The following is a 23,069-nucleotide window of genomic DNA, read 5'->3' on the forward strand; positions in this document are numbered from 1 at the left end:
TTTTAATTGAAGTAACTCACCATTTGATGAGTAAAACTTTTAACACTTTTTTGGAACATTTATTTCAATAATAAATGCAAGTATTATTGAAGGCTATGTACTACTGTATATATAATTTACTAAATTCTACTGCGTCCTAGATGAAAACACTACCAATATATTTTTTTAAAAGACATAATTGAGGGAAAATTAGCTCATGCTAGCAGATTAGAAGTTTCGTTTTGAAAAATAATAAAGGTGAAAAAATATTATAAAGTGATAAATAATAATAATAATAATAATAAGTTATTGTCACAAGTAGGCTTCAATGAAGTTATTGTGAAAAGCCCATAGTCGCCACATTCCGGCGCCTGTTCGGGAGGCCGGTACGGGAATTGAACCCCCGCTGCTGGCCTTGTTCTGCATTACAAGCCAGCTGTTTAGCCCACTGTGCTAAACCAGTCCCCAAGAGCCCAAGGGCTCAAAGAACTGTCTGGAGGTTCTGATGATAATAAGGTATTATTTCAGCCATTATGCGAACCCTGGATTGTAAATGTCCCAGTTCATAGAATTTACAGTGCAGAAGTAGGCCATTTGGCCCATTGAGTCTGCACCAGCCCTTGGAATTAGCACCCCACTAAAGCCCACACCCGTAACCCAGTAACCCCACTTAACCTTTCTGGTGTATTACTTTAAACCTGTGCAGAAACATGCTCATCATTATAACAATTGTAAACCAAATATGTTTAAATTAACATTACCATTTAATGTTCAGTTCTTTTGCTAGGTTTTTAATGTATTAATAAGAAAATGCCAGAGAAAATTATGTTTTGAGTTTGTTCCTTCATCAAAACTGGTATTCCAGTATCCTCAGACTCAGATAACTTCTACATATTACAAATATATAGGCAATTCCACAAGTGTAATTACTGTTCATGTCTATCCTTTTAAAATATTTTTTGTCCAGTATTACGTAATGTCCCTTTTCTGTGCTATTTTCTACTTGGTAGCAAGTTTAGAAAGTGTTGCATTCACATGACATAAATAAATTATTTTTCAGGTGAGCTTTGTATAATTTACAGAAAAGCAGAGTTCTCATGTTCACGAGTCAGATTGCTGTGAATCAGGAAAGGGAGAGAGAAGATGGGTTAGCTGTCACGCAAGAACACGAAAATAAGGAGCAGGAGAAGGCCATTCGGCCCCTGCTTATTCATTCAACAAGATCATTTTCTGATCAGAATATGGTCTCAATTCCAATTGCGTGCCTCCCCCACCACCCCAGACTGCCGCATCGATCAAAAATCTAACTCAGCCTTGAATATATTGAATGACCCAGCTGCCAGTGCTCTCCGGAGAAGAGAATGCAAGAGATTAATGTTCCTCAGAGAAAGATTTTCTCCTCAACACAGTATTGTCTGGGAGATCACTCGTGTCCCCTAGATCTAGATTTTCCACTAGAAACAACACTCTCTCAGCATCCACCCTATCATGCCCCCTTTCTCTGTTTCACTCCAATTTCTCTTTACCATTTCTATGATGACTCACTTCTTGCCCGAACTGAATATTGGAAACACCAGTTTTGAACATCCACCATAAATACCTCTGCCTTGCAACTGAGGTATAAGGCTTAAGACAGTATTCAGTTAAGAAGTGGGACAATCAGACTTGAGTGTATATTCAACAATATTGAGGTTTTTGTCAGATTAATTCTCGAAGCCTAAAGAGACCTGGTGAGAGATAAATCACAGTTGCCTTTTCCTTGCACTCTTTTTTTTTCAAATCTCAAAAATACTAGGCTACATCCCAAAAACTCACTATTGACTAAATTTTAAAATCTCACCCGACTGATTTCATGTTATTATTCACAGAAAATAATGTCTTGAAACAAAAGCAGGTTCGACATTACACAATGACAAAATTTATAAATATAACTGTTGAATCTGAATTGAAAGGCAGGGAACAATTTATAAAGCAAATTCAAGGAAGACGGAAACATTGCAGATGCATTTTGAAATGGCAAAGTTTGAAATGATGCACTTTGGGAGGAACAATAGGGAGAGGCAGTATAATGGAGTCAGCACAGACATTACAGGTCAAATGGCAGCCTCCAGTGCGGTCAGCTTCTATGATAAAAACAGAACACAGGACCTAATGCGTCAACTGAGCAGAATAAAACAACCAGCTAATCTAAATCATAAGAATACAGACAAATAACAGAGGGCAATTTATATGGAAAAGAAATGCTGGCGTAGCCAGCAATGCCCACATTCCACAAATTAATTTTAAAAATCTTCCAAAGTGGCAAAATGTTATGTTTAAGTTCAAGAATACTAGTAAATTTAAAGTAGCTTAAATCTCAAGTTGTGACACTCCAGACTGCAGAAAACACATTGCAGTCCAGTCCAGGCAGATCGCTCCATACACAAAAACATAGAACCTACGATAAATACACTATGTAAATACATAGGCATTGTATGAAACATACGGTATATAGTACTACAACTTTAGAGAGGAAGTGCAGAAAGATCAGTTCAGTCCATAAGAGGGCCCTCAGGAGTCTGATAACAGCGGGGAAGAAGCGGTTTTTGAATCTTTTCGGTGCGTGTTTTCAGACTTTCTGCCCAATGAAAGAGGTTGGAAGAGAGAATAACCTGGTGGGAGGGGTCTTTCATTATGTTGCCCACTTTCCCAAGGCAGCAGGAGGTGTCGACAGAGTCAATGGATGGGAGGCGGGCTCACGTGATGGACTGCGCTGTGTTCATGACTCTCTGTAGTTTCCTACAGTCTTGGGCCGAGCAGTTGCCGTACCAAGCCATGATGCAGCCAGATAGGATGCCCTCTTGTGTTACATCTATAAAAATTGACACGAGTCATTGTGGACGTGATAAATTTCCTTAAGCTTCCTGAGGAACTGTAGGCGTTGTTGTGCTTTCTTAGTCGTAGCGTCGACGTGGGTGTACCAGGACAGGTTGTTGGTGATGTTTACACTTAAGAATTTTAAGCTGCCCACCATCTCCGCCTCAGCGCCGTTGATACATGGGTGTAAAAGACACTTCACTTTTTGATGTCAATAACCAGCTCCATTGTTTTGCTGACATTGAGGGAGAGATTGTCGTCATTGCACCATGTCACTAGGTTCTCTATCTCCCTCCTGTACTCTGACTCATCGTTGTTTGAGATGTGACCCACTACGGTCGTATCATCAGCAAACTTGTAGATGGAGTTGGAGCCGAATTTTGCCACACGGTCATGTGTATAAGTAGTATAGTAGGGAGCTAAATACACAGCCTGGCGGGGCCCCGGTTTTGAGGACTATCATGGAGGAGATGTCGTTGTTTATCCTTACTGATTATGGGCTGTGGGTCAGGAAGTCAAGGATCCATTTGCAGAGGGAGGAGCCGAGTCCTAGATTTTGGAATTTGGATATGATCTTGGCTGGGATTATGGTGTTGAAGGCGTGCTGTAGTCAATGAACAGGTGTCCTTGATGTCGAGATGCTGCAGGGACGAGTGTACAGCCAGGGAGATAGCATCTACTGTGGACCTGTTGCGGGGTAGGATCAAGGCATTCTGGAAGGTTGGAGTTGATGTGTCTCATGACCAACCTCAGCACTTCATAATAATAGATGTCAGGGCCACCAGTCGGTGGTCATTGAGGCATGTTCCCCGGTTTTTCTTTGGCACCGATATGATAATGGTCTTCTTGAAGCAGTTGGGAACTTTGGAACGGAGTAGGGAGAGGTTAAAGATGTCCATGAACATACACGCCAGTTGGTCCTCGTAGGATTTGAGTGCTCGGTCAGGAACTCTGTCAGAACTTGCTCCTTCCGTGAGTTCACTTTCAAGAAGGCTGATCTAACTTCCGAGGCTGTGACGGTAGGTATGGGTGTGTCCGCGGCTGCTAGGACAGGTAACAATGGTTTATTGGCTTCCTGCTCAAAATGAACATAGAATACACTGAGTTCATCAGGGAGGGGTGCTCTGTTGCCAGAGATTCTACACGGCTTTGCTTTGTAGCCGGTTATATTGTAAGACTTGCCACAACTGAGAATTCATGTAATTAATCTGGGACTCTAGCTTAGTCTGGTATTGTCTCTTGGCGTCCCGATGGCTTTGCAGCGGTTATACCTAGATTTCTTGTATAAGGTTAGGGTCACCCGTCTTGAACGCCTCAGACTGGACTTCAGTAGGGAGTGGATCTCCCTGTTAATCCATTGTTTCAGGTTGGGGAATGCACATACTACCTTCTTTGGCATGCAGTCCTCGACACCAGTTACTGATGAAGTATGTGCCGGTTGTGGCATACTGCTCTAGGTTGGCAGCCGAGTTCTTGAATATGGACCAGTCCACTAACTCCAAGCAGTCACGCAGGAACTCTTCCATTGCTTCTGACCAGCATTGCACAACCTTCTTAACCACATCCTCCCGCTTAAGTTTCTGCTTGTATGCTGGGAGAAGGAGCACCATCTTGTGGTCCGATTTTCTGAAATGTGTTTGGGGAATGGAGCAGTAGGCGCCCTTGATATTTGTTTGACAGAAGTCAAGAATGTTTGGGCCCCCAGTGGGACAGATGTGTTGGTGGAATTTTGGCAGTACACTCTTGAGGTTGGCCTGGTTGAAGTGCCCGGCCACGATAAACAAGGCCTCCAGGTATTCAGTTTCAAGGTTGTTTATGGCGGTGTAAAATTAATCAAGCCCGTTCTTCACTTCCACCTGGGGTGGGATGCAGACCCCTGTGATGATGGCAGAAGTGAACTCCAGAGGAAGGTAGTATGCTGGGCGCTTTATAGTCAGGTTCACAGCTCCAGGGTCCCAGGTTCGATTCCTGGCTTGGGTCACCGTCTGTGCGGAGCCTGCACGTTCTCGTGTCTGCATGGGTTTCTTCCGGGAGCTCCGCTTTCCTCCCACAGTCCAAAGACATGCAGGTTAGGTGGATTGGCCATGCTAAATTGCCCTTAGTGTCCAAAGGGGTTGAATGGAGTTGCTGGGTTACAGGTATGGGGCGGAGTTGTGGGCTTATGCGAAGTGCTCTTTCCAAGGGTCGATGCAGGCTCGCCACATCCGAGCACCAGGAGAAGTTGATGAGTAGGCAAACCCCTCTACCCTTCGCCTTGCCCGAGGACTCCATGAGATAGCAGATTGGCTCTATGATGCCTGCCATTTTTGCTTTTAATGAAGGTTATTTTCATCTGAATAGGTGCAGGAAAGGTGTAATTGAACTTTGAACAGGAGTAATAAATGGGTGCCCAAAATAACTGCTGAGGGAGAAAGCAAAATCAATGGTCAACCAAGTGGATGACAGAATAATGACTGGCTTGGAAATTGGATAGGAAGGAAAAGACCCCAGAGCAAGTTAATGGGGGATGGGTGATTAGGGCAACGGCTTGAGAGAGGGCCATATGTTCATGGATCCACGTGGGTAGGCTGGAGACAGAACACTTGAGGAGATGGCAGCCCATGGGATAAGCCTAGAGGAAGATCTTTCAGATGTTAGGTAGCGAAACATTGACAGAATGTTTATTACTTTTGAACATTAATACCGGTCTCCTTTGCATTTCTATGCCATCATGGCAGTTGGCTAAGAAAACAAAATAAAAATCTTAGGCTACTCCACAGAACCAAAGAACAACTGCATGCAGCGACAACTTCTTTTAAGAATGAACTATCAAAGTATGAGGTAGCAACTTTTGTTTTTGCCAACTAACGTTGTGACTAAATATAGAAATCCTAGCACGTAACATGTGTTTCAGTTCAATACTGATACCTCCCTTGCCTTGGTTGAAAGCTGGGATGAAGGTGTTGTCTTGAGGAAAGGTTGAGCAGGTTCAGCCTCTACTCATTAGAGTTTGAAGAATGCGAGATTACCTTATTGAAACATACAAGTTTCTGAGGGGGCTGGACAGGGTAGATTCTGGGAGGCTCTCATGGGGAAACCTAGGACTAGTAGTTACAAATAAAGGGATCTCCCATTAAGACTGAGAGGAGGAGGAATTAATTTTCAGAGGGTTGTTAGACTTTGGAATTATCTTCCACAGAAAGCAGTGGAGGCTGGGTCATTGAACATATTCAAGGCTGGGTTAGAGAGATTTTTGATCGTCAAGGGAGTTAAGGGTCATGGGGAACAGGCAGGAAAATAGAGTTACAGCCACAATTAGATTAGCCACGATCTTGCGGCATGGCCTACTCCTGCTCCTATTTTTTATAGGTACTTTCAGTTCTGATAAAGGTTATCGGCCTCAGACGTTAAGTCAGTTTCTCTCCCCATAGATGCTGTCAGACCTGCTGAATATTTCCAGCACTTAAGATGCCCAGCATTTGCAGTATTTTGCTCTTATAGTAGTGTAAGTTCGGTTCTTTTCAGTCTCTTTTACATTAAGATTACATAGTATATGTGTCCCAGAAACATGCCATTCAGCCCAATAAGTACATGCTGGTATCAATGCACCACTCGAGCCTTCACCCTTCTTTTCTCATCTAAATCTGCTATCGCAACCATTTATTCCAGTCCTTCCCAAATTATTTTCCAATGTGACCCCATTTCAACACCTGAAAATTAACGTGATCCAGAAAAATCTGTAGCATTCTAAAACATTATGACAGTTTGCGTGTCATGGATCAACATACAAGACAAATATGAAAATCTATAAGACAAATATGAAATTCTGTATTTTTAAAGCAATTTTTAAAAATGTTATTTTATGAATTTACATAGGTTTCAGCCAAGTTCTCCACGTTCCCAGGTGACAGAAGATTGAGTGAAACTTCGCTCCTTGCCACTACCATACACATTGTAATCAGCCTTTCTCTCCCTCCTCTGCCCCCACACCACCCTCCTCCCCATCGGCGCACACTCAAGCCCTTCTTCCCAAAGCCCCCCCTCCCCCCCAATATTCATTCAGTAGTCTTTCTTCTCAACCCTCCACCTGCTCATTAGCCTTGCCCTCCGATTGCTGGCACCGTGAAGCAGTCATTGCCCGAGGCTTGTATGCTAGGCAGACCGGATCAGCAACAAGCTTGAAGTCACTACTCACCTGGCCGACTCAGCCCAGTTTAACCTACAGTCAGTGACTGAGTTACATTTGCCTGCCTATATATCCTGGGTGCACTCAAGCTCACCATTAAAAGTCTTTCTGAAGTTTAAAAAGCATTATGGGCTCACCATCTTCCCCTTACTGTATTTGAGAATTAATCTCATGGATGCAGGGTTGATCCCCACCAGGCTGGATCATCTCTTTGCCACCGTTGTCACTGCTGCTCAGAGGAGAAGCAGCTTACAACACCAAATATGATCTCTGTGGCCCCATTGAGGCCACAGAGACTTACAATTTGGAAACCCCTGATCTATCTCTTGCCCCTCATATGCTTGTCAAATTCTCCTTAAATCAATCAATGCTTTTCACTTCAACTACTCGCAATGGTAGTGAGTTCCAACTTCTTACCACACTTGGCTTTGAAGAAGTGTTCTCCAAATTCCCTTGATTATGTTGATTGCATTATTTTTCCCATCCCAGCTTTGATAAGGTAAATTCCAAAACTCACTTTCATGGGCACATATCCTTTCCCCGCAAATGTTGCTGGTTTGGAATTATTCCATGTGGATGCCAACTACAAGTCCTTCATATTTCAGATCAATCCACATTTATTGGTTCTCAAAGATATCAGCATTCTTCAAGTTACTGCTGTTGCTGCATCCAGAGATCCAGATTCAACACCCTGCACCACCACGTGCACACACTTGACCTCTCACTTTAGCAATACCGAAAGGGGCGGCATGGTTGTGCAGTGGTTAGCACTGCTGCCTTACAGCGCCGACGACCCGGGTTCGATCCCGGCCCCAGGTCACTGTCCATGTGGAGTTTGCACATTCTCCCTGTGTCTGCGTAGATCGCAACCCCACAACCCAAAGATGTGCAGGGTAGGTGGATTGGCCACACTAAATTGCCCCTTAATTGACAAAAAGAATTGGGTACTCTAAATTTAAAAAAAACGTCAGTAATACCGACTCACTTTATCTCAAAGAATCCACAGTTCCATTTCATCCTTTGCCCCATTCAGCAGTTTAAAAAAAAAATTCTCTTTCTTTCAGGTGTCACGGAAATCAAGATTTAACTGTGTGTGGATACGAACGACCCTCTGGGGTACTTCCCCTTTACTTTCTTCAGAGTTCATCCCTTCTTCCAATTTCATCCATTATTATGTTTTTATGATAACCTCTGACCTTCCCCTCTCTGATCTTGAACAATCTGTCTTGAGCAAAGGCCTCAGCTTCATTCTCTTACACTGACCCCGGCCCCGCCCACTCAATCAATTATACTAGAGCTTTATATGATGCTGAGCCCTCTTTCTGTCGCCTTTGCCGCCATGCCCACTTTAAGCCAGGAGTCTCTCCCCAGCACATTGGACCCTTTCTCCATTCATCAGAATTGTCCTTCCATCTGAACCCAGCAGTCTGGCCTCTTACTCCCTCTAGATCTTTTCATTGAGAACTGTTGGCGTATGATCAACTGATTTAATTTCTCTGCTCCCCTCACTTATTCTATCTAACCTACATCCTTTGAACCATTGGCACTCTGTTCCCTCAGATCTAGCCCCAACATCAGAGCTGCTGACAAAGGTGGTGCTGCTGTCGTCGTCTGGTGAACCAACCCCAACCTAGAACATCAAGCCATTGTTTCGAAGAAGGTCATTAACAGCATCTACTCTGGAGATCTTCTCTCCTTAGCATTCATCAGAGTGCATCAACTCCAAAAAGCCACTTTTACCTCCATCCCTGGATCCATAAACGGGACCGCCCTGATAAGTGGAATCTGCTTTTGTCCTCAGAACTAATTTCTTCCTATCTTGACTATTTTTTGCTCCCCTTATCTAATCTCTTGCACCTAGATCCATAAGCCTTTCGATGCCATCTGCTACCTCAGAGGTTTCTCATTTATAAGAGTCTCCTTTTCACCAGTGTCCAATCTCTCTACACCTCCTCACGCACTTGCCTGCTCATGCAAGTGGAGTAGATGCAACACCTGCCCTTTTACCTCCTCCCTTCTCACTGGTCAATACTCCAAATATTCATTCCATCTGAAACAAGGATTACCTTTGTACTTTTTTCAATTTTATATACTGTATTCACAATTCACAATGCAATCTGCTCTACATTGTGGAGGGAAAATTAGCTTGGTTGACCTCTTTCTGGATCATCACTGTTCAGTTCACAAACCCAAACTTCTGGCCGGCTGTCATCTTAATTCTGTACTTCTATTTACCCTCTTGTTCTCATTTGCCTACAAATGTTCCAAAGAAACTCAACGCAAGCTTGACGAAAAGTATCTCATCTTTTGACTAGGCACTTTACGGCCGTCAATTGTGTTCAATAATTTCAGATCATGACTTCGGGCCCCTTTTTGTTTAGGTAGCAGATTTTCACATTTACATCACATCTAGGCACATTTTTTTCTTTTCCTGTCCCACTACTATCTCTTTTCTACCTTTTGCTATCATCCCCTTTGTCTTTTAATCTCTCCTCCCTTACACCCTTGCACAAACCTTCCCTTCTGTTCTTTTTGCCCTTCCTCCCTTTCCTTACTTAAAACCTGCTACATCTCCAAATACTCTCATTTCTGATGAAGGGTCACCGACCTGAAACATTACCTCTATTTTCTGTCCACAGATGTTGCCGAACCTGAACATTTCCAGCATTTGCAATTATTGCTATGTGCAGGGTCTAGTCTAGGAGTTTACAATGCATTTTGAAATTAAATGCGACACACTCAGCAATTTTAAATAAATTAAATGCAATTACAAATATCAAAATCCAGGACCCCAACTCCCTTTAATAGAAATTAAAACTACATGACTTGTTTTGCTTCATACTTCCTGTATAACAGATAATGTTGGAAATACACAGCAAGGCAGTCAGTATCTGTGTAGATAAAAGACAAATTAATGTTTCATTTCCTCAGAACTGAAAACTAAAAGATAAACAATCATTCGAGTAGAATCAGAAAAAGGGGGAGAGGTGGCAACAAAAATAACAGATACTCGGTTCCAGGAAGGAAGACCTGAAACCTGCTTAAAGGAAACAATAAGAACCACCAAAGGCACCAGAGGGTAGTAATGAGAGAAAAGGAGAGCTGAAGAAACTGTAATTGAATGCAAAATGGGGGTTTTGAGACGATCTTAAAGGAGCGGAAGGAAGCAGAGAATCAAAAATGTTTAAGGAAGGTTTGGAGCGCGAAGTGACTAAAATCTCATCCGCCAATTGTGGGGCAAAGGGAGAAAGGAACACAATGGAGGCCAGATCCAAAAAGGCTGAAAGTTGAACAAAAGGATGCATGCAAGAAGTTGCAGACATAAGATGGAGTGAGATCTAAAGGATAGGTGATTGAGGCTTAGTGCAAGATCACATTTGTGTTTTTCTCTACTTGCCTTCCCCAGTCCCCATAATTTTACTAAAGTGCTCAGCTGTTTTTAGTTTCCAAGAACAACTTTAATTTGTCTTCTTTCTACAGATGCCGATTGACCTAGTTTATAACTCTGCCTGAAAACATTCCCGCTGGCCAATATTATAAGTCAGGACTCGACCAAAACTGACTGCAAAATCTCTTAAATTCACAATTGTGATCTTGCTGTGGTTTTATGTCTGACCTGAAGACCAATGTAGCATTAGGTGCAGCCCGTGGGAGACCAATGTAGCCCGAGGGGTTGTGCTGTGCCTAGCTGATCGAGTCTGGACTCCAATCCTCCTAAACTCCTTAACCACAGCTCCACTCCCAGACCACATTACTCAGCATTTCAAACATTTTCTGATTTTGTTTCCGATTCCCAACATTCACTAATTTATCTTCTTATTTATCAATGTAACAATATTCCTGTCTTAAGAATGCATTGTCTTATTGACCTGTGCTTACTACAAGGCTTTATCTATTACATGGCCAGCAAAGACGGATCCAATTTTTTCCTCTCTGCATTTTCTTCCCATCAAGATCCTCTTCCTGCTCCCCGTCACATAACAGACCAGTATGAATAGACCAGTATAACTAAATGCAAGATAAAATTCGAAAACAAAACGGACAAGAGGAAAATGACAAAACACAATTAAAGTAGCAATATTAAACAGATAAACTGTATTAAACTCAAGTAAGAAAGCCTAAAATAAAGCCAGCAAAAAGCTTAAGCAAGGGAAAAGTAATTGAAAGAAAGGCATTAAACAAGGGAGAATATAGACAAGAAATACGCTAGTGCTGCACATAAAAGCACGTTAAAACAGACTTATTTTTAAAATAGTTTTCTCAATGAGCAATGCTGCAAGATATCCACCAATATTTAACTGAATTTATGTTCAGCATAACTGATTTCATTGAGAGGACTTTTTTCTAAATATAGCACAAAGGAGAGCACGTGAAAGGAAATGTGGGAGAACCGAGATTTGTGTTTTACCTCTGTTATAAAGATTTTAGTTTCAGTTTCCTTGGGAAGCATGAAAAAGAAAATATCAATAAATGAACAGAAATCATTTAACTATTTAACAGAACGCAAAATAACGTGGCAAAGAAAGTATATCAATTGGTTTGAAGCGGAATATTCCTGATTTTTCCTTCTAAACTAGCTATGGGTATTTTGAGTCACAATGCTTAAGACATCATGACAGTGTGGGGCAGGTTGGAAGGTCCAGATCATTGTTTCCTATGCATCCTGTGTGTCTGTTCATATATTACAACAACTATCTATCACAGAATGGAAAAGGGGGAAGGACTATTGAGGTACCCAGCATTGTTCCAATTAACTTAAAACATAAGTGGCATGACTATTGTCTTTAATGTTTAGAATGTGGATAGAATGTTATCTTAAGGTGGCAAATCTTATTGTTACATTTCCTAATGATCAAAATGTACCATTTAAAAAAAAACCCTTAATGAAAAATATGAAATATATACCTTCCCATGATCCAGGATTCCATAATAATTTATTGAGCAAGACAATCTCACCTCACATCAAGTTATCACTTTTCATAAAATACCCAATTTATAAAATTGTAAAATCAGTTGAGACAGAAAGCTGAAACCATGTGTGGAATCTTATCATATTTTTTTCAAAATGTTAATTTTTTATTTTTCAGTAGTTGGGAAGTTAGTTCAGTGGGAATGGAGGCTAGGGCAGTTTAATGTTCCTCCTGCAGATTGTGGGAGGAAAGGGTCACCTCGAGTGTCCCTGCCGACTACATCTGCGGGAAGTGCACCCAACTCCAGCTCCTCGAGAACCGCGTTAGGGACCTGGAGCTGGATGAACTTCGGATCATTCTGGAGGCGGAGGGGGTTATTGAGAGGAGTTATAGGGAGGTAGTCGCACCTCAGGTAAAAGAAGAAGGTAGATGGTTACCGTCAGGGGAGGGAGAGGGAACCGGCAGGCAGTGCAGGGATCCCCTGTGGTCGTTCCCCTCTATAACAAGTATACCGTTTTGGATACTGTTGCGGAGGACGACTTACCAGGGGTAAGCAATGGGGCACAGGTCTCTGGCACAGAGTCTGTCCCTGTTGCTCAGAAGGGAAGGGAGAAGAGGAACAGAGCACTTGTCATTGGGGACTCCATAGTTAGAGGAACAGACAGGAGGTTCTGTGGGAATGAAAGAGACTCACGGTTGGTGTGTTGCCTCCCAGGTGCCAGGGTTCGTGATGTCTCTGATCGTGTTTTTGGGATCCTTAAGGGGGAGGGGGAGCAGCCCCAAGTCGTGGTCCACATAGGTACCAACGACATAGGTAGGAAGAGAGATGGGGATTTGAGACAGAAATTCAGGGAGCTAGGGTGGAAGCTGAGAGCTAGAACAAACAGAGTTGTTATCTCTGGGATGTTACCCGTGCCACGTGCTAGCAAAGTGAGAAATAAGGAGAGAGAGGAGTTGAACACGTGGCTACAGGGATAGTGCAGGAGGGAGGGTTTTGGTTTCCTGGATAATTGGGGCTCATTCTGGGGTAGGTGGGACCTCTACAAACAGGATGGTCTTCACCTGAACCAGAGGGGTACCAATATCCTGGGGGGGGGGGGGGGGGGGGGGGGGGGGGGTGGGGGGGGAGATTTGCTAGTGCTCTTCGGGGGGGTTTAAACTAATTCAGCAGGGGGATGGGAACCTAAATTGTAGTCCCAGTGTACAGGATGTTGAGAGTAGTGAGGTCAGGGATAGGGTTAAAAGTTTGAAAGAGAGCACTGGCAAGCAAGACGCTGGTTTGAAGTGTGTCTACTTCAACGCCAGGAGCATCCGGAATAAGGTGGGTGGGCTTGCAGCATGAGTTGGTACCTGGGATCTCGATGTTGTGGCGATTTCGGAGACATGGGTAGAGCAGGGACAGGAATGGTTGTTGCAGGTTCCAGGATTTAGATGTTTCTGTAAGAACAGAGAAGATGGTAAAAAAAAAGGGGGGGGGGGGGGGTGGCATTGTTAGTCAAGGAAAGTATTACGGCGGTAGAAAGGACGTTTGAGGACTCGTTTACTGAGGTAGTATGGGCCGAGGTTAGGAACAGGAGAGGAGAGGTCACCCTGTTGGGAGTTGTCTATAGACCTCCGAATGGTTCCAGAGATGTAGAGGAAAGGATTGCAAAGGTGATTCTCGACAGGAGCGAGAGTAACAGGGTAGTTGTTATGGGGGACTTTAACTTTCCAAATATTGCCTGGAAATACTATAGTTTGAGTACTATAGATGGGTCAGTTTTTGTGCAATGTGTGCAGGAGGGTTTTCTGACACAGTATGTAGACAGGCCAACAAAGGGCGAGGCAACATTGGATTTGGTACTGGGTAATGAACCCGGCCAGGTGTTAGATTTAGATGTAGGTGAGCACTTTGGTGATAGTGATCACAATTCGGTTATGTTTACTTTAGCAATGTGCAGGGATAGGTATATACCGCAAGGCAAGAATTATAGCTGGGGAAAGGCAATTATGATGCTATTCGGCAAGATTTAGGATGTATAGGATGGGAAAGGAAACTGCAGGGGATGGGTACAATCGAAATGTGGAGCTTTTTCAAGGGACAGCTACTGCGTGTCCTTGATAAGTATGTACCTGTCAGGCAGGGAGGAAGTTGTCGAGCAAGGGAACCGTGGTTTACTAAGGAAGTTGAAGCACTTGTCAAGAGGAAGAAGAAGGCTTATGTTAGGATGAGACATGAAGGCTCAGTTAGGGCACTTGAGAGTTACAAATTAGCCAGGAAGGACCTAAAGGGAGAGTTAAGAAGCGAGGAGAGGACACGAAAAGTCATTGGCGGATAGGATAAAGGAAAACCCTAAGGCTTTCTATAGGTATATCAGGAACAAAAGAATGACTAGAGTAAGATTAGGGCCAATCAAGGATAGTAGTGGAAAGTTGTGTGTGGAATCAGAGGAGATAGGGGAAGCGTTAAATGGATATTTTTCAACAGTGTTTACACTGGAGAAAGACAATGTTGTCGAGGAGAATACTCAGGTTCAGTCGACCAGGCTAGGTGGAATTGAGGTTCACAAGGAGGAGGTGTTAGCAATTTTGGAAAGTGTAAAAATAGATAAGTCCCCTGGGCCAGATGGGATTTATCCTAGGATTCTCTGGAAAGCCAGGGAGGAGTTTGCAGAGCCGTTGTCCTTGATCTTTATGTCGTCTTTGTCGACAGGAATAGTGCCGGAAGACTGGAGGATAGCAAATGTTGTCCCCTTGTTCAAGAAGGGGAGTAGAGACAACCCTGGTAATTATAGACCTGTGAGCCTTACTTCGGTTGTGGGTAAAATGTTGGAAAAGGTTATAAGAGATAGGGTTTATAATCATCTTGAAAAGAACAAGTTGATTAGCGATAGTCAACACGGTTTTGTGAAGGGTAGGTCATGCCTCACAAACCTTATTGAGTTTTTTGAGAAGGTGACCAAACAGGTGGATCAGGGTAAAGCGGTTGATGTGGTGTATATGGATTTCAGTAAGGCGTTTGATAAGGTTCCACACGGTAGGCTATTGCAGAAAATAAGGAAGTATGGGATTGAAGGTGATTTAGCGGTTTGGATCAGTAATTGGCTAGCTGAAAGAAGACAGAGGGTGGTGGTTGATGGCAAATGTTCATCCTGAAGTTCAGTTACTAGTGGTGTACCGCAAGGATCTGTTTTGGGGCCACTGCTGTTTGTCATTTTTATAAATGACCTGGAAGAGGATGTAGAAGGATGGGTTAGTAAATTTGCAGATGACACGAAGGTCGGTGGAGTTGCGGATAGTGCTGAAGGATGTTATAGGATACAGAGGGACATAGATAAGCTGCAGAGCTGGGCTGAGAGATGGCAGATGGAGTTTAATGAGGAAAAGTGTGAGGTGGTTCACTTTGGAAGGAGTAACAGGAATGCAGAGTACTGGGCTAATGGCAAGATTCTTGGTAGTGTAGATGAACAGAGAGATCTCGGCATCCAGGTACATAAATCACTGAAAGTTTCCACTCAGGTTAATAGGGCTGTTAAGAAGGCATATGGTGTGCTAGCCTTTATCAGTAGGGGGATTGAGTTTCGGAGCCACAAGGTCATGCTGCAGCTGTACAAAACTCTGGTGCGGCCGCTCCTGGAGTACTGCGTGCAGTTCTGGTCACCACATTATAGGAAGGATTTGGAAGCTTTGGAAAGGGTTCAAGAGGAGATTTATTAGGATGTTGCCTGGTGTGGAGGGAAGGTCTTACGAGGAAAGGCTCAGGGACTGGAGGTTGTTTTCGTTAGAGAGGAGAAGGCTGAGAGGTGACTTAATAGAGACATATAAGATAGTCAGAGGGTTAGATAGGATGGACAGTGAGAGTCTCTTTCCTCGGATGGTGATGACCAACACGAGGGGACATAGCTTTAAATTGAGGGGTAGTAGATATCGGACAGATGTCAGAGGCAGTTTCTTTACTCAGAGAGTAGTGGGGGTGAGGAACGCCCTGCCTGCAACAGTAGTAAACTCACCAACTTTAAGGGCATTTAAGTGGTCACTGGATAGACAAATGGATGAAAATGGAATAGTGTAGGTCAGATAGGCTTCAGATGGTTTCACAGGTCGGCACAACATCGAGGGCCGAAGGGCCCGTACTGCGCTGTAATGTTCTATGTTCTATGGTGAGAAAACCAGGGAGAATCCCTGGTGGGAAAACTGACAGAAGATTCAGCCTCTTTAACAAAATGATTTCTTTCCCCCCCACATGATTCACGCTACGCATGTGGTGGCTTGTCTCACCCATCACCCCCACTCACCCCAGGAGAAAACTCGTTAATAAGTGGGTCGCTCTTTTTAAACACCTCCCCAGCGCACTTTCCAAGTCCATTCGGGGGAGGTAGTGGCTGCCAGGAAGACTGCATGATGATTCATGGACAGAGCCCTCACCAAACATCGTGGCATCCTCTATCCACAATCACGCAGGTGTCCATCAAACAAGGTCACCAACCCCGCCTGGGAGGCAGTGGCCTCAATAGTGAATGCCAGCTTGCTGCATAAGTGGATGGGACAATAGTGTCGGAATAAGATGAATGTCCTTCTTCATGTAGCCAGGGTAAGTCTGCCCCTAATGCTATCCACTGCGCCTCTTCACACACCCATTGCACCTCCAGGGTGATCTCTTTCAGCCACTTCACAGATTCCCAGCACTTGTCATGGAACCCTCAACATATGCAGCCATGGTGCAAATTCACAAGAGTCAACTTTCTCCCATCATTCATCCCCTGTGATGTACTAATGTCATGGTGCTTCCCTTGCAATTCAATCAGTCGACAAGCCAGAAAATCCTCACGCCCTCTGGAAACCACAGACCAGGGCAGCTCCGAGGGAACCATCTTGGACCCATACAAAGATGAGGTGTTACAGTTGTCACCTGCACCCTCCACCAGTGCAGATAACCATACCTCAGTGGGATTAACTAGTAGGGAAGTTTCTGGGTCATACACTGGTGAGCACCTCACGGCTGAAGGTCCACAGCAGGCAGAGGAAGGAACGTCCCAGGGATCTGGCACTCGTAGAGATGCTGGAGCCCAGGGATTTGCTGAGCTCCTGGCCGATCAGCCCCTGGGTATGGTTGTCTCAGAGCTGCTGGAGCTACAAAAGCAGAGCCATGAGCATCAGGAAGAGATGACAGCATCCCTCCTCAGACTACAAGGCTGACTGGAAGAGTCCCATCACCTCCTGTCCAAGGAAATGGTGCAGTCACTTCAACGCAACGATGCCAAACACTGCGAGGTTAGCGTCCACAGGATGTGAACTCACTCCAGTAGCCCCTTTATCCCACAGAGCCAAGGGGCCCCCAGGAGACCCTTGGGGCGTCTAGCCCATCTGACACCCCCTGCTTGTAAGCAACATACTTTGCACACAAATGAGGACAGCACTGCAACACCTGTGCTCCCCGAACTCAAGATCAGACCCTTAAGGTTCAGGCCCCCCAAGGAGACACTGGCCATCTCAGGCAATAGGGCGAGAAAGTCAGCAGGCCACCACAACCTCAGGTGGATCCTGGAGATTCTCCTAGACGTAGCGAGGTGAGGAAGAGTAAGAAACTAAAGGCACCTAGTGGCATGAATGAAACTAGGTACTAGTCGAGATTAGTCACCATAGTCATATCGCAATTGTATTAAAAATCACTTTGCTCACCCATACAGATCTACCAAGCAGTAATGTCATGGTACCATCCTCTGCGAATCACCAAGAAAACTTGGCACTTCATCCCTGTGAGAAATGCAGTACAATGACGCTCCCACCTTCCATACTGGCGATGCAGTAAAGACACGTTGTTGCTGGCATGGGGCCCCCAGTCCCACCAGCTCCCTCCACCATGGAAGTAACCCCCCGCCCCACCTACATCACCCCCTCTCATGTTGGACAATATTTTCCAGTGTTGAGGATGTCAAGGGGTGAAAAAATGTAGAGTCTGTCCACCTCGTACGTAAGTGGAGAAAACACCAGGACCCCTACCTCGGAGGAGGCAATAGCAGCTAAGATTTGTCATCCAAAGGTCTCTGGGCCCCATGATAAGCCCATTCATTGTCAGGTCATGGTCAACTCTCTGGCAGGAGTCAGACATATCGCCGAGGTGAGGGGAGAATCGCTCTGTCCTCACTGCAAGTTATCATTCTCCTGCAGTGTCCAGCCAATCGCTTCAGCCACCATTACGATGACCTTCCATAGGTGCCTCAGTAGACAGTGGATGCCAGACCCCAAGGTGATAGTGGCCTTCACACCCTAGTCCTGAACGTTACCAAATAGAGAATCACTCAGCGCGCCCCTAGCCCTGCGCCCCATGCAGGCACTGGCAATCACAAGGTCTTTCCTCCCCCTCCTCGGTGGGTTGCCCCTCACTGCCCTCTGATATCCTCCTCATCTGAGGAAATGTGGCACTCCTCCATGTCCTCCTAGTCCAGCTGCTCTCACATTGTGTGCAGAGTGCAGCAGACCGCGGGACACCCTCTTGGGGCTGTAATGGATGGCTCCACCGGTCGGTCCAGGCACCAGAACACATCTTGAGCAGTACAATCGCCTACTCAACCACCACATGCATCGACACATAAGCTTTGTTATAGCGAGTCTCAGAGGGTATTTGTGACCTCCGCACTGGCATCATCACCCACCTCCTATTTGTCTCCGAGGAGCCATCCCTCCAACTGCTGCTCTCCCTCAGAAATGGCTGGGATCTGTGAGCACCCAAAGATACATCTATCATGGACGCTCCCCAGGAAATGGGCACACATCTGCATGATGCGGAATGATGGTCACAGTTGATTTGGACATTGAGGGAGTGGAATCCCTTGTGGTTCAAAAATAGCACCCCATGTCACCATAGGGAGCGGAGAGCCCCGTTGGTGCAGGTAATAATACCTGGAAATTGCCTGCTATGCGGGCGAAGCCCCTGGCCCTCGATTGCCTGGTCCAAGTTTATGTATATGTGGGCCCTTGCATATTGTGTATCTGTGACCTCCCTTATGCACTGTTAACTGGTTATGCCAAACAGGTCACCCGTGCAGCCCTGAAATGAGCCTCTGGCATAGAGATTCAGAGTGGCAGTAACTTTCAGGATCAATGGGTGACCTCCCAGTCCATGTGGTGCCAACTCTTGCATCACCTGGCATAGGTGGTCCACCGACCCTTGGACACATGCAGTCTTCTCCAGCACTGGATCTCTGACACCTGGAGGTTGTCATAATATATACATAGGTATATGATGGTGCACAGACAGGCAGTGATTGACACACAGGATAACCAATGAACACACAGAACACAGCAGCCAATCACCAGACAGCACATGACCACTATAAAGCCAGAGGGCACTAGTTTTCCCGCTCTCTTGGGATCCAGCCTCTGAGACAGTCAGAGCCCGTGAGCAAAAACTAGCACATACACCATGTGGTAGTAAGATAGTCTGGTCAGGTTAGCCTCAGGTCTCCAGTCAAGTCAGCATAGTGTCAACCCACAGTTAAAGTATGTATGATAGTTAAGAGTTCAATAAAATCAAGTTGCACTTCTTCAAGTGTTGGGAGCCTGTCTCTCTCACTGCTGCAGTAAATGCAGTCCTCGCTGACCCAGCTTACCCAACACATCAGAGGTAGGACATTTTATGCCGGAATACCGTGACAGGTAGTGTCTCCTCCCAGGCTCTGCATCTGTGGCTCCACTCCCTGCCTCCCCTCCTCTGCAGGGTGCTGGTCTTGGTCGCATGCAATGGCATGTTGATAAAATATAAACATGCTATGATAGAAATAAGTCCTCAAATTAAAGCAATACTTCTACATTAAATAACTCAAATAATGATTATTATAATTGAAAAGTGGTCAATTATTTTAATTCAAATAAGGATTATTACTGCAAAGTGGTTGATTTATATGTCTTAATTCATCCACTCAAAAGGGCCCTACAGTCACCCATGGTTACACCTAATTATTTCTTAAATAGATTACAGGGTTTCCACTTCCAATGCTGTCCAGAAGTCCATTCCAAGTGTTTACCATCCACTGCATGAAGAAAAACTTCCTAATATCCGTCCGAGATGCTTTTCATTAACAAAGCCTTACTCTTGGTCTTATTTCCACAATTTAAATTTATAGTAGTAATCCAGATTCCCTTGTTCATGCATTTCTCAAATTCTTCTTTGGGCCTGGCAAGCCCAAATCTTGCCAGTATTTTTCATTGCTCAGATCCCTCTCACTCTCACCAAGGATCAGCCTAACAGCTCTTAAAAGGCAGTTTCCCTTGTTTCTAGACAACCACAATTGGGGTTGAAGTCTGACAAGATCACAACTTGCCCTGATTTGTATTCAACCCATTTAACTATGTAGATATTGTATTGGCTTTGGTGTTAGCTTCCCCACATAGACTGAACAAGTGAAGCAGAGTCTTCTTGGATTCCCAGGTTCATACCTACATCAAAACCATTTGTGATGTATGTATGTCATCCCTTCTTCTTTCCTATAATGATAATTAATAATGTTTATTATTGTAACAAGTAGGCTTACATTAACACTGCAATGAAGTTATTGTGAAAATCCCCTAGTCGCCACACTACGGCGCCTGTTCGGGTATACTGAGGGAGAATTCAGAATGTCCAGTTCACTTAACAAGCACGTTTTTCAGGACTGTGGGAGGATCCCAGAGCACCTGGAGGAAACCCATGCAGACACGGGAAGAACATGCAGACTCTGCACAGACAGTGACCCAAGCCGGGAATCGGACCTGGGAGCTTGGCGCTGTAAAGCAGTGTTAACCACTATGCTGTGCCCCCCAAGGCACAGTACTTTACATTTGTCTGCATTAAATTTAATGTGCCATTGCTTAACTTGCCTCAAGTGTTTTTTTAAAAAAAAAACCATTCCCAAGTTTTACCCTCAATCACCAATGCTTTGAACTTAAACCAGTAGTCTTTCACTTGGGACTTTATCAAATCCTTTTTGGACATTTAATACACAATGGCCTAGATTTACAATCACCAGGGAAGAGACTAATCTCACCGCTGACCTCGAAGAAAGCTGTCTATGAAGGTCTAGCGAGGTGGGGTTTTCATCTTTTCTGACGTTAACTTCATTCAGGCGTCAGCTATAGGGGATCTCTGGAGTTCAGCAACATTGAGCAGCCAATCAGATTGAATAATTCCCACAATCAGCAAATCGGAAAATAACAAGCATGTTTTAACATTTATTTTTTTTAAATCATTTTTACAGAAATCAAATATAGATTGGGATATTCAGATGAGATCAGAAAGAGGCTGAAATATAGATTTTTTTAACTTTTAAAGCTTGTAGAACTTTTAATCAAGGAATGGAGACATTTATTTCAAATGTAAAATAGATATTCAGGGCTGAGGAGGTTACTTTAATTAATGACTTATTATGCCATTAAAAATCCAGCTATATCTCACTGAACAAGGTGTAACTTTAAATCTTTTTAAGAGAGTGAGAATAATATCATATAAAGTAGAAGCTCAGATTAATTCAGTGATTTCTAGGCAATTTCTATCCACGAGGATTTCAAAACACACCCTCTGGAGGAATAGGGAATCAGGGACAAGAACTTCTGGATTTCGGTGTGTATGCACATTTGCAGATGTCAGAAGTTGTCACTTTTATAAGTAATGAAGGCGAATGCTGTCATTATAACTGCAAAATCCAGGTCAATGTCTTGCTTTTACCACAATGATAGCTTGTCAAACTTCCTCAAGGAATTCAAAATCAGACATAATTTTTACCTTACTAGGTTGTTGCACAGGTAATCAATTCCATTATGTGACATAGAATTGAAGGAAGGCTTTTAGGTCTGTAGTTTATATTGAAAATAACAAATTATTTAAACTCAATTCAAGTTATATAAATATTCAAAGCAGTGGTAGAGTGTAAAATCATTAAGATAAAAAATACCAGTGTGTGTTTACACCCTTGCCAGTGAATGAATAAAGACAGTAAACTCGTCTCTTTAATCATCTAACTGACAAGCAAGTATCTACCATGGATGCCCTTTGGGTACCATTAAATTGTTTTACCGTTGCTGCTTTGGGATTCATATTTTAGGTTGCCATTCAGAATATAACTCAATATCAGGGTATATAAATTCTCTCATATATCTTTGCTGGCATAAAAACCATCCAACCTGATTTATTTGTTTTAAAACTTGTTAACATATCCAGGCCATCAGCTCATTTGAATGGAAATACTGCATTTTGACTCGGTACTCGGTTTGTCTCCCAAGAGGCATTGTCATTCATGTTTTCTCTTAAGTAAGTAAACATAATGTGTTAATCTGCACTTTCAAACCCATTTTAATACTATATTTTCTCTGAAAACCCTCATTACAGTATCAAAAGATTTTCTTTCACTGTTACATCTGTACAAGCTTTATTTAGGTTTTACTTTGCTTCTCTGATCAATCATTGGATGTCTTTCTGTGTATTAACTTTATCCTTTCTTCTGTAAAGATTTTAGGGGGCAATTTTTCCTCTTTACTTCAACTTATTTGTTAGTTAATTTAATCTTTATAAATTTAGGAACATATTTCTTCTGTAGGCCCAGTATCATCTTGCATTTTTCCACTACTGAAATTAAGCCAAACATTATCTACCACTCCATTTGTTTTACTTCTCCCCTAATGTCTGTGAATTAAATCCTTTTATAGTTACAACCCTTGCTCCTGGTTATGACTGAATCCCAGATCTTGTTACACTTCACGATTCTGTGATTTCTGTTCTCCAGGGGTGCCATAACCTCCATTTCCGAATACAGTTTCTGAATAGTAGGCTGAGGGAGAGAGCCAATGGAGGGGGAAACCAACATAATAGCACAACTTTTTTTTTCAGTGGAACAAATGGCATGCAGGCCCCAATATTCCACAAGAGTCAGCGAAGCAGACCAAAATTCAGCTGCAGTGAGAAAATGAGATTCTCATTGACAAGATCTTGTTTTCGGAATTTCCATGCTTCTCATCGGTGACTTATTTCAGTAAATTGTAATCATTTAAATATAATTAAAGGGTTTCCCACAATAAGTCCCCCCCCCGTCATACATTGGTGAGGTTTACTGCTATTTAAAACTTGAAGCGGTCAAGGGGAAGCCGATGGGGTAGGTAGGTATTACCCCGGGGGTGGAGGGAGGGGAAGAAGAGGGACATGCCCAGAGTGC

The 23,069-nt window shown here is 43.7% G+C and overlaps 1 protein-coding gene across 8 annotated transcripts in view; it reads right to left on the reverse strand.

Moving 5' to 3' along the window:
* ttc8 (tetratricopeptide repeat domain 8) overlaps window positions 1-23,069 on the reverse strand; it is a 55,311-nt gene that overhangs the window by 28,919 nt on the left and 3,323 nt on the right. For 3 of the 8 annotated variants that reach the window (XM_038775901.1, XM_038775920.1, XM_038775963.1), the window contains exon 2: window positions 11,409-11,438. The exons of the other annotated variants lie outside the window; for them this stretch is intronic. In XM_038775901.1, the coding sequence (XP_038631829.1) occupies window positions 11,409-11,438 (30 nt within the window). The remainder of the gene's footprint in view (window positions 1-11,408; window positions 11,439-23,069) is intronic. 8 annotated transcript variants of the gene reach the window in all.

The sequence above is a fragment of the Scyliorhinus canicula genome, chromosome 2, assembly GCF_902713615.1.
Source record: "Scyliorhinus canicula chromosome 2, sScyCan1.1, whole genome shotgun sequence".
Classification (NCBI taxonomy): domain Eukaryota; kingdom Metazoa; phylum Chordata; class Chondrichthyes; order Carcharhiniformes; family Scyliorhinidae; genus Scyliorhinus; species Scyliorhinus canicula.